Source organism: Gavia stellata, chromosome 17, assembly GCF_030936135.1.
Source record: "Gavia stellata isolate bGavSte3 chromosome 17, bGavSte3.hap2, whole genome shotgun sequence".
NCBI lineage: Eukaryota > Metazoa > Chordata > Aves > Gaviiformes > Gaviidae > Gavia > Gavia stellata.
The window spans coordinates 1,807,859-1,821,421 of NC_082610.1; the positions used below are offsets into that span (position 1 = coordinate 1,807,859).

At 71.8% G+C, this 13,563-nt stretch overlaps 1 protein-coding gene across 1 annotated transcript; it reads left to right on the forward strand.

The window, feature by feature from the left end:
• Positions 1-6,688: 6,688 nt before the first annotated feature.
• PLEKHG3 (pleckstrin homology and RhoGEF domain containing G3) lies at positions 6,689-12,980 on the forward strand. The gene is made up of 16 exons (XM_059825871.1): positions 6,689-6,970; positions 7,063-7,163; positions 7,269-7,338; positions 7,417-7,463; positions 7,530-7,680; positions 8,358-8,492; positions 8,583-8,765; positions 9,123-9,215; positions 9,290-9,376; positions 9,495-9,528; positions 9,612-9,719; positions 9,866-9,959; positions 10,001-10,128; positions 10,249-10,256; positions 10,364-10,549; positions 11,256-12,980. The coding sequence occupies exons 1-16, from the start codon at positions 6,689-6,691 to the stop codon at positions 12,879-12,881; spliced, it is 3,333 nt and encodes a 1,110-aa protein (XP_059681854.1). The 3' UTR covers positions 12,882-12,980.
• The last annotated feature ends 583 nt before the right edge of the window (positions 12,981-13,563 follow it).

A 13,563-nucleotide genomic window follows, 5' to 3' on the forward strand; every position in this document is an offset into this window, starting at 1 on the left:
CTTGCCGCCCGCCTTCCCGCCTCGCCCGCGCGGGGCATCACGGGAAGGGAGGCGCGGGGGGTGACGGGCAGGGGCGGGGCTGGGGGAGTGTTGCGGCGCCCCCTAGTGGGCGGGCGGAGAGGGGGAAAGACGTGGGGAGGGGGTGCGGGGAGGGGGGGCCTGGGGAGAGGGGAGGGGGAGAGGGGGATTAGGGGAGAGAGGAAGGGGAGAGGGGAAGGGGAGAGGGGGATTAGGGGAGAGGGGGATTTGGGGAGAGAGGAAGGGGAGAGGGTCTGGGGAGAGGGGGATTTGGGGAGAGGGTCTGGGCACAGGGGGATTTGGGGAGAGGGTCTGGGGACAGGGGGTCTGGGGAGAGGGGGATTTGGGGAGAGGGGGATTTGGGGAGAGGGTCTGGGGATGGGGGTTCTGGGGAGAGGGGAAGGGGAGAGGGGTCTGGGGAGAGGGGGATTTGGGAGAGGGTCTGGGGAAGGGAGCTCTGGGGAGAGGGGGATTTGGGGAGAAGGTCTGGGGAGAGGGGGATTTGGGGAGAGGGGGATTTGGGGAGAGGGTCTGGGGAAGGGCGGTCTGGGGATGGGGGTCTGGGGAGAGGAGGATTTGGGGAGAGGGGGATTTGGGGAGAGGGTCTGGGGACGGGGCTTCTGGGGAGAGGGTCTGGGGACAAGGGGTCTGGGGAGAGGGGGATTTGGGGAGAAGGTCTGGGGAAGGGGGGTCTGGGGAGAGGGTCCTGGAAGAGGGTTATGGGCAGGGAATCTGGGGAGGGGGGTTTGGGGAGAGGGTCTGGAGAGGGTGTTTGTGGAAGAAGGATCTGGGGAGAGGGGAAGGGGAGAGGGGGATTAGGGGAGAGGGGGATTTGGGGAGAGAGGAAGGGGAGAGGGTCTGGGGAGGGGGGGATTAGGGGAGAGGGGGATTAGGGGAGAGGGGGATTTGGGGAGAGAGGAAGGGGAGAGGGGAAGGGGAGAGGGGGATTTGGGGAGAGGGTCTGGGGAAGGGGGGTCTGGGGAGAGGGTCTGGGGACAGGGGGTCTGGGGAGAGGGGGATTTAGGGAGAGAGGAAGGGGAGAGGGTCTGGGGAAAGGGGGATTTAGGGAGAGGAGGATTTGGGGAGAGGGTCTGGGCACAGGGGGATTTGGGGAGAGGGTCTGGGGACAGGGGGTCTGGGGAGAGGGGGATTTGGGGAGAGGGGGATTTGGGGAGAGGGTCTGGGGACGGGGGTTCTGGGGAGAGGGGAAGGGGAGAGGGGTCTGGGGAGAGGGGGATTTGGGGAGAGGGTCTGGGGAAGGGAGCTCTGGGGAGAGGGGGATTTGGGGAGAGGGGGATTTGGGGAGAGGGTCTGGGGAAGGGCGGTCTGGGGATGGGGGTCTGGGGAGAGGAGGATTTGGGGAGAGGGGGATTTGGGGAGAGGGTCTGGGGACGGGGCTTCTGGGGAGAGGGTCTGGGGACAAGGGGTCTGGGGAGAGGGGGATTTGGGGAGAAGGTCTGGGGAAGGGGGGTCTGGGGAGAGGGTCCTGGAAGAGGGTTATGGGCAGGGAATCTGGGGAGGGGGGTTTGGGGAGAGGGTCTGGAGAGGGTGTTTGTGGAAGAAGGATCTGGGGAGAGGGGAAGGGGAGGGGGACTGGGGAGAGGGTTTAGGGAGGGGGTGTGGAGGGAGAGGGTCTGGGGACAGGGGGCTGAGCAGAGGGACGGGGGAGAGGGGCAGGGCCACGGGGCGCAGGATGGGGTCTGGGTTAGGGGGGCTGGAGCAGCCCCGCGTCCCGTCCCCCCTGGCAGCACCCACCGCCCCGGGCCCCACTGGGTGCTGCCGCCCGCGCCGCCGGCAGCCGCAGCCAGACACGCCGCCTTCCCACGCCCGCCCGGCCGGGCACCGCGCTGCCGGCACCCACCGTGCCAGCCTCCGGCACCCGCCTCTTCCCCACGCCTCGGCCCCGGTGAAGGAGCCGGTGGCCGCCTGCCCGGCCGTGCCGTGGGGACGGCGTGGTGCGTGCCAGGCACGCCGAGGCCTGGCTGCGGGCAGAGCACATGCCGGCGTGCCGGCGAGGGCGGCGGGGACCCCACAGCCCCACTGGCCCGGCGATGCCGCACGCCCCCCCCGTCACGCCGCGTGGCATCGGTGCCGGGGGCCTGGCCGGGCACGCCGCACCGGGGGCAGCCGGCCCCGAACAATCCTGCCTTTGAGCGGGAGCCCAGCGCCGGCGGCACAAGGCGCTCGGCCGCCCGCCCGCAGAATGGCCCTATTCTGGTGGCGGCAGGTGCCGCGGAGTGCCGCACGTGGGCCTGGGGCTCTGGCTTGCCCCCCTGCTTTATTTGGGGGGCTGGCAGCACCCCGGGCTGCTGTGGGACCCATGGGGAGCTGGCACCAGGTGCCTTTCGGGGCTCGTGTGCCGTGGCAGTGCCGGGCCGGGGCCGAGCTCGACCGAGCCGGGGCCGGAGCCGGGCGCAGGCCAGGGAAGGGGCAGACGTGGCGATGGAGGGGATGCTGGGTGCACCCGCCTGCCCACGGGCACCCACGCTGCCCCGGCCCCGAAGTGGGGGTCTCGCTCACAGTGCCCCACGTCTGCAGTGTGGCGGTGGCGGCCCCGTGGCGGTGGTGGCCTGCGGCACCCGGGGGGTCTGCCCGCCTGGTGGGGTCCCACGGGGCAGGGACCCCACAGGGTGCCCGTGTCCCCTTGGGCTGGGACCCCACGGGGTGCCCCAGTGCCTGCGGGCTCCCCCCATGCCGTGCCTCAGTGCACCCCAGGACCGTGCCAGGACCGTGCCAGGACTGTACCGGGACCGTGCCAGGACCGTGCCGGGACTGTACCAGGACCGTGCCAGGACCATGCCCGGGACCATACCGGGACTGTACCGGGACCGTGCCACGACTGTGCCCGGGATCGTGCCCGGGACCGTACTGGGACCGTACCGGGACCGTGCCACGACTGTGCCCGGGACCGTACCGGGACCGTGCCTGGACCGTACCGGAACCGTGCCAAGACCGTGCCAGGACCGCGCCCGAGACCGTACCGGGACCGTACCGGGACCGTGTCCAGGACCGTGCCAAGACCGTGCCGGGACCGTGCCCAGGACCGTACCGGGACTGTACCGGGACCGTTCCACAACCGTGCCCGGGACCGTGCCGGGACCGTGCCCGGGACTGTACCGGGACCGTACCGGGACCGTGTCCGGGACCGCGTCCGGGAGCGGGCGGGGGCCGGGGCGATGCCGGAGCGGCCCGGGCGGGGCGGCCGCAGTCCCCGCCCCCGGGGCTCTCCCGCCGCTTCCTGCGGGCACGGTCGGGCCGGGGCGGCGGCGGCGCGCGGTGAGTCCGGCGCGGCGGCGGGAACGGGGGCGCGCGGGGACGGGGCGCGCCGGCGGGAGCGGGACACGACGTGCGCGGCGCGCGGGGTCCCCGTGGGGAGGGAGCCGTGGGGTGTCCCCCCCCCCGCCCCGGGGCGGGAGTTCTCGGTCACGGTGGAGCAGGAGCCGTGGGTCCCGGGGGGGCGGCAGCTGTGGGTCCCGGGGGTGCCTGGCACCGGGGGGGGGGGTGGTGTGGGAGCCGTGGGTCCCGGTGGAGTAGGTGCTGTGGGTCACGGGGGTGCCCGGTGCCGTGGGTGCCGGTGGGGTGGGAGCCACTGCATCGCAATGGAGCAGGATCTGTGGGTCCCGGTGGGGCAGGAGCCACTGCATCCCGGTGGGGCGGGAGCCGTGGGTCTCAGTGGGACAGGGAGCTGTGGGGCCCAGAGTCCCCAGTGCTGTGGGTGCCAGCGGGACAGGGAGCTGTGGGTCCCAAGGTGCCCGGCACTGTGGGTGCCAGTGGGGCCAGTGCCATGTGTCTCCGTGGGGCAGGAGCTGGAGGTCCCCGTGGGGCGGGAGTGGTGGGTGCCCATGGGGCAGGAGCTGTCCCAGGGTGCCCAGGGCCGTGGGTCCAAGTTGGGGCAGGAGCCGTGGGTGCTGGAGGGAGTGTGGGGCGCAGGTTCCTGGTGAGCCGTGGGGCAGGGCCGTGGGCCCCAGGGGAGGGTAGGGGACCGTGGGTCCTTGGGGTGCCAGGAGGTGCCTGGGGCAGGCAGCCATGGGGCTGAGGGGGACCCCAGGCCCAGCCGGGGGTGCAGGCTGTGGCATGGGGGTGACCCCCGGCTGTGTGCCAGGGGGCTGGGACGGGGGGTACCGCAGCGGGACCCCCAGCCGCGCGTGGGGTGCGGGTGCCCTGCGCCCTTCCGGTGGGATTAGGTGGCCGCTGGCCACACGGGACGCCATGGGCGCCGGGCACTAAGAGGCTTTGGCAGCCCCGTGGGGTCGATGCCGCCGTGTCCCGGGAGCGCGGCACCGCCGACGTGGGCTCCGGTCCCACCCGGGCACGGCATCACGGCTGCCGTGGTACAGGGCCACCCTGCTGTGGCACGGGGACCCTCGTCGTGCCGGACCACCTGCGGCACCGCCATGCTGCGGGCAGGGGTGCCAGCACCCAGCTTGTGCCCACTGGGCACCAGTGGTGCCAGCCGGGGCCGGGAGCGACAGCCGTGGCCGCGCCGAGCCGTGGCAGCTGGGCTGGAGCCGGCAGCGACCTTCCCTGCTCCCAGGGCCGCTGGGATCCTGGAAAACGCCTGGAAATGGTGAACTGCCTTCCCTTATATGGCTCCGCCAGGCTGGCCCTCCTCCGGCCCGGCTCGGCCGGCTGCCCGACCGGCACCCCCGGCCTGCCCGCCCTCTCCTCTCCCGGCGTGCCGTGCCGTGCCGGGGCCCTGGGAAAGAGCTGTGGGCCGTGCCTTGCTCCCCGTCTCCGGTGCAGGAATGTGCAACAGGGCCGGCGATCCCGTGGTGGGGAGAAAATCCCTCGCACCGGCACCGGTGGCTCGGCACAAGCTCCTGCCTCAGTTTCCCCACGCTGGGGAGTTTTGGGGACCCACCATGCCAAACCGGCCGGCAGCCCCCCGGCTGCCTGTGCCGCCGGTGGCACCCGGGGGTCGCATCCGGCTCGGCACCCCGGGGGACTGTCCCAGTCCCCACGGTGGGGCTGGGGGTGCCCAGGGCCTCCGGCAGCCCCCAGCTCGGGGGGGTCGGGGGGAGCAGCCCGTCCCGCCCGGGGTGAAGGTCAGGGCTAATCCCCACCCGGAGGAGGCGGCAGGCGGGAGCCCGGGGGCTCTGGCCGGCCGCGTGCCCACCGCGGTGGCATTGGAGGGGTAAGAGGATAAACCCCCCCCGCCCGGCGGGCCGGGCCGGCGGTAGCTGGGGGGCCGAAGCGAGTGGCCGCGGTCCCTGTGACGTGGGGCCAGCGCCGTAATCCCGGCGCGCTGAGCGGATTAGGGCGGCCGGGGGCGGCCTTCGGGAACGAGCCGCGGTGGCTGCAAATCCCCGGGCGGGCATCACGTGGGGGACCCTCTGCGGGCACTGGGGTGCCGTCCCCCCCGTGCCGGTGGGGCGCGAGCCGTGCCCCTCTCTGTCCCCCCAAAGCCACCCGGGTGTCCCCTCATCCCCCAGCAGGGACCCGGTGATGGGTGGGTATGGGGGTTGGACCACGCTGGGGGTGGGTGCTGGGGGTCTCTGACCCCCATGTCCCCAGCGGTATGGGGTGCCCTGGGGCTGGGTGCCCCCTGGCCGAGGTGGCCATGGGGCCAGGGCAAAGCTGAAAGGTTTGGGGGGGCTGCTCCCCAAATCGCCCAGAGCCGGGGTGCTGAGAGAGTGCCCCACGGCAGAGCCAGCTGTGCCGGCACCTGGGGACCCGGGCTGTGGCACAGCCTGGGAATGTGGGGCTGGGCCCCACTTGGGGGGCACCATGGTGGATTTTTGGGGGGCTCCTGGCTTGCGCGGGAAAGCCGTGGGGAGAGTGGCGGCGGGATCGCGGCCATGCGGCACGACGGGTGCGGGGAGGAGCTGGCGGGAACCGGCCTGACCGGTTCGGTGCCGGCACCCCCAGTGCCGGGGGGCTCGGGCGGCCCCGCCGCCGGCACGTGGCCCGGCTGAAGGTCACCGTCCCCGGGGCCACCCGCCTGCCAGGGTGAGCGGGCTCGCTGCCCTGCCGCAAACTCTCCCTCTGCCAAAAAGCGCGGCGGCGAGCCCTTGCTTGCCGCTCCGGCACACTTTGCTGCTGGTGGCCGGTTTTTGGGTGCGCCAACCAGGTCGGTGGCACTGAGGGATTTCGGTGGCACAGAGCGGTTTCGGTGGCACAGGAGAATCCCGGTGCTGCAGGGGAGTGGCTGGTGGCACTGGCTGTCCGGAAGGGTGAGCCGGCGCTGAGCTCACCGGGAAGGTGTCCCGCGGGCGCGGCGGTGACGCACAGCCCCGGCACAGGGTGCCGGCGGGTGGGGGCTCGGTGTGGCGATGGCGCTGGTCCCGCTGGGGCATCTCCTCCTCGGGGAGCATGGCCCCCGGCTGTTGGCGCGCATCACCCGGCTCTGGGGTAAGGGGGGGGTGAACCCCCAAATTTGAGGACCTCCGTGGGTGGGAGGCCTCGATGGGCTGTGCCAGGATCCGGCTGGGCCGTATCCTGCCTCGGCCGATCGGCAGCCAGGGATTTTGGGGATTAGGGGATGCTGGCACGTCCCCGCCTGGAGGGTTTGGCCATCAGGTCAACACCAGGAGCTCTTCACCATGGGGGGGTGTGAGCACCCCTTGGCCCCAAACGCTGCCCGGACCTCGGGGGGTGTCCGCACCCCCTAACCGTGCTGCTCTCCCCTCCAGACCCGCCCTGTGCCCCGCTGGTGCCGGGGGATGCCGGCATGCCGGTGCCCACCTGCCCGCAGCGCCCTGCCCTGAGCCCGGTGCCGGAGCCCGGCCACGCCATGGAGGAGCCGGCCGACGGTGGGGCCGAGCCCTGGGCCGAGGGGCTGCGCAACAGCAACAACAACGCTTCCCCGGGGGGGTGGACGGGTGCCCGCGGCGGGCACCCCCTGGCACCTTTCGGTGGCCCCGGGACCGAGCCCAGCTACCTGGGGCGGGTGGTGCTGGAGATCGTGGAGTCGGAGCGCACCTACGCCCGTGACCTGCGCAGCATCGTGGAGGTGAGCGCCGGGGCGGGACACCCCTCGAAGGGGGTTTGGGGGGGCGGCCAGTTGCACCGGGGCCGCCACCCCCAACTGCGGGTGCCCGGCAGGGTTACCTGGGCAAGATCATCGACGCGGAGGAGCCGGTGCTGCGGCCGGAGCAGGTCAGCGCGCTTTTTGGCAACATCGAGGACATCTACGAGCTCAGCAGGTGAGTGCTCCCGGTGCTGCCGGGGTGTGGGGGGGCACAGCCGGTGCCACCCCGTCCCACGGTGGCGGGGGGCTGCTGTCACCCCATCCCCTCTGTCCCCTCCAGCACGCTGCTGCAAAACCTGGAGAGCTGCGCCAGCGACCCCGTGGCTGTGGCCGTCTGCTTCGTCACCCGGGTAAGGGCGGGCGCAATGGGGGGCACCGGGGGGGCACGGGGCCGTGCCGGGCTCTCACCGCGCTCCCCATCTCCACAGAGCCAGGAGTTTGCCATCTACACCCAGTACTGTAACAACTACCCCAGGTGAGTAGGGGGGGCGCGGGCGGGCAGGGGGGCAGGCGGGGGGCTGAGCCCGCTCCCTGCCCGCAGCTCGGTGGCGGCGCTGGCCGAGTGCATGAGGAGCAAGCCGCAGGCTCGGTTCCTCCGCGAGTGCCAGGAGCGGCTGCGGCACGCGCTGCCCCTCGGCGCCTACCTGCTCAAGCCCGTCCAGAGGATCCTCAAGTACCACCTGCTGCTCCAGGTGAGCCGGCACCCGGCGCGTGGTGCGGCATGGCGCGGGCACCCGGTACAGGATGGGTACCCGGTGTGGCATGGGTGTGTGGTGTGGGCGCCTGGCACAGTCTGGGCACCCGGTGTGGCATGGGGATGTGGCATGGCATGGGCACCCGGCAGAGTAGTGGCACCCAGCGCAGTCTGGGTGCCCGGCATGGCATGGGGATGTGGCAGAGCATGAGTTCCTGGCACAGTTGAGGCAGCTGATGTGGCACAGGCACCCGGCACAGCCTGGTCCCCCGGCATTGCAGGGACACCCGGTGTGGTGAAGGCACCCAGCATGGTGTGAGCTCATGGCATGGCACAGGCACGTGGCACAGCCTGGCACATGGCATGGCACAGGCACCTGGTGTGGCACACTTCCACGGCACAGTCCAGGCACCCGGCACAGCACATCTCCCTGGCACAGCCTGGTCCCCTGGCATGGCACAGGCACCCTTCCCTGGCGCAGCCTGGTTCCCCGGCATGGCACAGGCACCCTTCCCTGGCACAGCCTGGTTCCCTGGCATGGCACAGGCACCCAGCATGGCCCATTTCCCCGGCACAGTGCACACACCCAGCATAGCACAGGCGCCTGGCACAGCCCCGGCACCGAGCACCGCAGCCCCATTGGTGCCGCCCCGACACCGTGTCCTTTGCCGGCAGGAGATTGCCAAGCACTTTGAGCACAAGTCGGGGGACGACTACGAGGTGGTGCTGGAGGCCATCGACACCATGACCTGCGTCGCCTGGTACATCAACGACATGAAACGCAAGCACGAGCACGCCATCCGCCAGCAGGTAGGCGCCGGCGGCGCGGTGGGTGGCACCGGGCGGGCACTGCTGCGGCAGCGGGTGGCCTGACGCGCCCGTCCCCGGGGACCCGTGCAGGAGATCCAGTCGCTGCTGTTGGGCTGGAAGGGGCCAGACCTGACCAGCTACGGGGAGCTGGTGCTGGAGGGCACCTTCCGGGTGCAGCGGGTGCGCCACGAGCGTGCCGTCTTCCTCTTCGACAAGACCCTCCTCATCACCAAGCGCCGCGGTGACCACTATGTCTACAAGAGCCACATCCCGGTGGGTGCCGGGGATGGGGGGCCAGGGGGGTGCTGGGGATGGGGGAGCCTGGGGGTCCCGGGGATGGGGGAGCTCGGGGGTGCCGGGGATGGGGGGCCAGGGGGGTCCCAGGGATGGGGAGCCCGGGGGTGCCGGGGATGGGGGGCCAGGGGGGTCCCAGGGATGGGGAGCCCGGGGGTGCCGGGGATGGGGGGCCAGGGGGGTCCCAGGGATGGGGAGCCCGGGGGTGCCAGGGATGGGGGGCCAGGGGAGTCCCAGGGATGGGGAGCCCGGGGGTGCCAGGGATGGGGGGCCAGGGGGGTCGTGGGGATGGGGGGCCAGGGGGGTGCCTGGGGGGCTGACGGCCTCTCCCCGCAGTGCTCCTCGCTGATGCTGATCGAGAGCACGCGGGACTCGCTTTGCTTCAGCCTGGCTCACTACAAGCACAGCAAGCAGCAGCACAGCCTGCAGGTAGGGGGGCACAGGGTGGGGGGCACCCTAGGGACCTCCCTGCCCGACCCCACTGCCCTCCCTGTCCCCCCCAGGCCAAGAGCGTGGAGGAGAAGCGTGTGTGGACCCACCACATCAAGCGGCTCATCCTGGAGAACCACCACGCCATCATCCCCCAGAAGGTGAGGGCAGAGCGGGACGGGCACCGCAGTGGCACTGGGGTCCCCCCCGCATGGCGAGGTGGGGGCGGCTGCACCCCGGCTTCACCCCCCATCTCTCTCCACCTTTCCTCCGCCCCAGGCCAAGGAAGCCATCCTGGAGATGGACTTGTTCTGTGAGTGCCACCAGCGCCCCGCGGTCCCCTCCCTGCCCTCGCGTGTCCCCCCTGTCCCCCAGCGTCACCCCCTGTGCCCGCAGATCCCCCGCGCCTGCCCCGCTGCAGCCCCGAGCACCTGAAGAAGAGCTGGTCCTGCCAGCCCCTGGGCGACACCGCCGCCGAGCCGCGCCAGGGCCGCCGGCAGTCCGGTGAGACCCGTGCATCCCCGGTGTCCCCGCTACCACCGCCGCTGTCCCTTCCCTGGGGCAAAGCCACCGCCGGCTCGTGCCGATGCCCGCGGGCGGGGATGATGGGCACTGGGTGCCGGCGCTGACGGGTGTCCCTGTCCCCGCAGAGCCCTTCCAGCGCCGGGACCGCGCGGAGACACTGCCAGACCGGCTTCACGGGCACATGGGGCGCAGGCAGTCGGGTGCGGACGCTGGCGGGGAGTGGGGACCCCAGCTGGGGCGGGGGGGGCTGGGTGCCGGGCTTGGGGTGCTGGTGGGGTTGGGGACGGGTTGGGAGATGCAGGGATGATGCCACTGTCGCCTGATTTGGGTGCCCAACTTCTCCCCGCAGAGCCTACCAAGCAGATCCTGCGGCAGCTGGGCGAGCAAGGTGAGCTGGCACGGCCGCTGGCACCGGTGGGGTGGGTGGAGGGGGGCCAGGGGCTGGGGGGGGCATTTTGGGGTGCTGCTCCCCCCCATAACCTCCACTTTTCTCTTTCTTGGCTGGCAGGACTCAAGGTAAGGCCGGGGTGCGGGGTGGGCTGGGGTGCCCCGTGTCCCCAGCCCTGGCACACCGCTTGCCGGGGTGGCACGGGGCGCTGAGCCCGGCACTCGTCCCCGAGCAGCACGCTGGCAGCGACGGGGCTCTCCTGGAGGCAGGGGAGCCCCCCCAGCACCCCAGTGCCTGGGCGGTGCCTGAGGGCGTGGTGGAGGAGGAAGAGGAGGAAGAGGAGGAGGAGACTTTGGGCAAGGACTGCCAGGAGGAGCTGCCTGGGGTCGGGGACCTGCCGGTGGAGCCCCAGGAGGAGCAGGTACCCACCCCGGCCCCCCAAACCCCAGGGAGGGCACTCACTGCGTAGTGCTACCCAGGGCACCCCATGTAACTCCTGGGGCGCCCCATATTGTTCCCAGGGTGTACCCCACATCACTCCCGGGGCACCCAGCATCACTCCTGGAGCACCCGATGTTGCTCGCAGGGCATCCCACGTCACTTCTGGGGCACCCTGCGTCACTCTGGGGGTACCCCACATCATTCCCGGGGCACCCAGCATCACTCCTGGGGCACCCGATGTTGCTCACAGGGCATCCCGCATCACTTCTGGGGCACCCCACATCACTCTCGGGGCACCCAGCATCACTCCTGGGGCACCCGATGTTGCTCGCAGGGCATCCCGCATCACTTCTGGGGCACCCCGCGTCACTCTTGGGGTACCCCACATCACTCCTGGGGCACCCAGCATCATTCCTGGGGCACCGAATGTTGCTCGCAGGGCATCCCGCATCACTTGTGGGGCACCCCGTATCACTTCCAAAGCACCCCACATCACTCCCAGGGCACCCTACATCACTCCCGGGGTACCCCGCATCACTCCCGGGGCACCCTTTGTTGCTCCCGGCACCGCTGTGGGATCCTCAGCCGTGGCTTGGCCAGGACTCATCTCCAGCAGCGCTCCTGCTCGGAGAAGCTGGGGGGGGTCTCCCTGCAGCCCATGACACCCCACGTTTGCTCTTGCCCAGGTCGGGGGGCACCCACCGGCGCCGGAGGGACCCAAGCGGCCAAGCAGCTGGGGGCCAGGGAGCTGCGAGAAGGTCAGTGCGGCCCCGCAGCCCCCACCCAGGGATCCGGAGGGACCCAGCACCCACCCGCCTGCCCCTCCGCAGGCCGGCAGCGCTGGGGAGCACCCTGAGGGGCTGGGGGCACCCGAAGCCCCGTCCTCGGCGGGGACCCCGGTGCTGCCCGGCAGGGAGGGGGAGCCGGAGCGTGCTGCGGAGGATTTGCAGGGGCTGAGCAGCGAGGAGGAGGAGGAGGAGGAAGAAGAAGAAGAAGGAGCTGCCGGCAGCATCCTGCCGCCCTCGGTGCTGGACCAAGCCAGCGTCATCGCCGAGCGCTTCGGTGGTGGCGGCAGCTTCTCCCGCCGCAGCAGCCTGGCGCTGGATGGGCCGGCGGCGCGACCGGCCAGCCGTAGCGGCAGTGCCCTCAGCCTGGACGGCGGTCCCCCGCTCGAGGCCGGGGAGCCCGGGGGGTCCCGCAGCACCATCCCCTCACCCGAACCCCTCGCCGGAGCCCGCCGGGAGTCGATACTCTCCAGCCGGGACCGCCTGCTCCTCGACAAGATCAAGAGCTACTACGGCCACGCTGAGCACCGGGACGCCGGCTTCAGCGTTCGCCGCCGCGAGAGCCTCTCCTTCATCCCCAAAGGGCTGGTGCGAAGCTCCGTCTGCCGCCTCAACGGCCTCCCCCGGCCCCCGGCGAGCCCTGAGCCCCCCACCCAGCCGGCACCGGGCGGGCCCGAGGCATCGCCGGAGGAGCCGTGCCAGGAGAATGGGGTGCAGCCCCCCGAGCCGCTGCTCATCCTGGAGGAGGACGACCTGGGTGCCGTGGGCGAGGGGCCGCCGGCCGGGCCACCGCCGCAGCTGCTGCTGACCCCCCCGCACGCCGGCACCAAGGTGTACCAGTTGGCGCGGCAGTACAGCCTCCGCATCAAGAGCCGCCGCGCTGGCGCCCGTTGCGCCCCGGCGCACCCAGAGGAGGGGGACCCATGTGCTGGCACAGTGGCTGTGCCGCGGGGCGGGGGGCCAGTACCGTCACCCTCCCCGGGTGCCCCCCGCAGCCCCCTGAGCCCCGGCGGTGCTGAGCCCTTCGCCTGGCCCGACGTGCGGGAGCTTCGCGCCCGTTTCGGTGCCCCACGGCCCCCGCCGGTGAGCCGCAGCCGCTCGGCACCTGAAGGGCCGTGCCGGGGCGGCCGGCCAGCCGAGAAGGAGCGGGGCAGTGGCCGGAGCCGGAGTGCCGAGGCAGGCGGGGGGCCCAGCACCCCCGGGCCGGTGCCGGCACGGCATGGCAGTGACGGGGCGCTGTGGGTGGCAGCGGAGGCCCCCCTGGGTACTGGGCAGCGGGTGCTGGTGCTGGAGCGGTTGCCAGCCCCCCCTGAGCCCCCCACTTACGTGCAGATCCGCTCGCCCACCACCCGGGAGAAGATCTGCTTGAAGGCGGTGGTGGAGCGCTGCAAAGCCTACCAGGCATCCGAGGAGTACCGGCGGCGCTGCCCTGAGCCCCCCGACACCCCCGAGCCCCCCGAGCCCCCTCGCCCCGGCCTCGTCAGGGACCTGCGGCAGAAATTTCAGACCCTCGACGCCGCCAGCTAAGTGGGTGACAGGGAGAAGGGGTGTCCCGTGGACCCCCGGGAGAAGGAGCACCCCGTGGACCCCCAACCTGCCTGGGAGAAGGGGCACCGCATGGACCTCCAGCCTACCTAGAAGAAGGGGCACCCCATGGACCCCCAACCTGCGCAGGAAAAGGGGCACCCCATGGATCCCCAGCTCGCTTGGGACGAGGAGCACCCTGTGGACCTCCAACCTACCTGGAAAAACGGGCGCTCCGTGGAGGCCCAGGCTGACCAGGAGAAGGGGCACCCCGTGGACTCCCAGGTTGCTTGGGAGGAGCAGCACCCTGGGGACCCCCAACCTGCCCAGGAGCAGGGGCACCCCATGGACCCCCAGCTCACCCGGGAGAAGGAGCACCCTGCGGACCTCCAACTTACCTGGAAGAAGGGGCACCCCATAGACCCCCAGCTCACCTGGGAGAAGGGGCACCCTGGGGACCCTCAACTTGCCCAGGAGAAGGGGCACCCCATGAACCTCCAACCTGTCCAGGAGCAGGGGCACCCCACGTCCCCCCGGTGCCCAGCACTGTGCCCGTCTCACTTTCACGTCTTTATTAGAAAAAAAAAACCCCAAACTGAACCAAAAGTTCCTCTCTGGTCACCCGCGCTCCCCCCGGGGTGGTTCGGCATGGCCGTGGGGTGCAGGAGGGTCCCCCCACCCTAGC

Coding starts and splice junctions, on each gene's coding strand:
- PLEKHG3 (XM_059825871.1), top strand. CDS start 6,689: ATGCCGGTGCCCACCTGCCCGCAGCGCCCTGCCCTGAGCCCGGTGCCG. Junction 7,164..7,268: donor GACATCTACGAGCTCAGCAG/GTGAGTGCTCCC, acceptor TGTCCCCTCCAG/CACGCTGCTGCAAAACCTGG. Junction 10,550..11,255: donor TGGAGCCCCAGGAGGAGCAG/GTACCCACCCCG, acceptor GCTCTTGCCCAG/GTCGGGGGGCACCCACCGGC.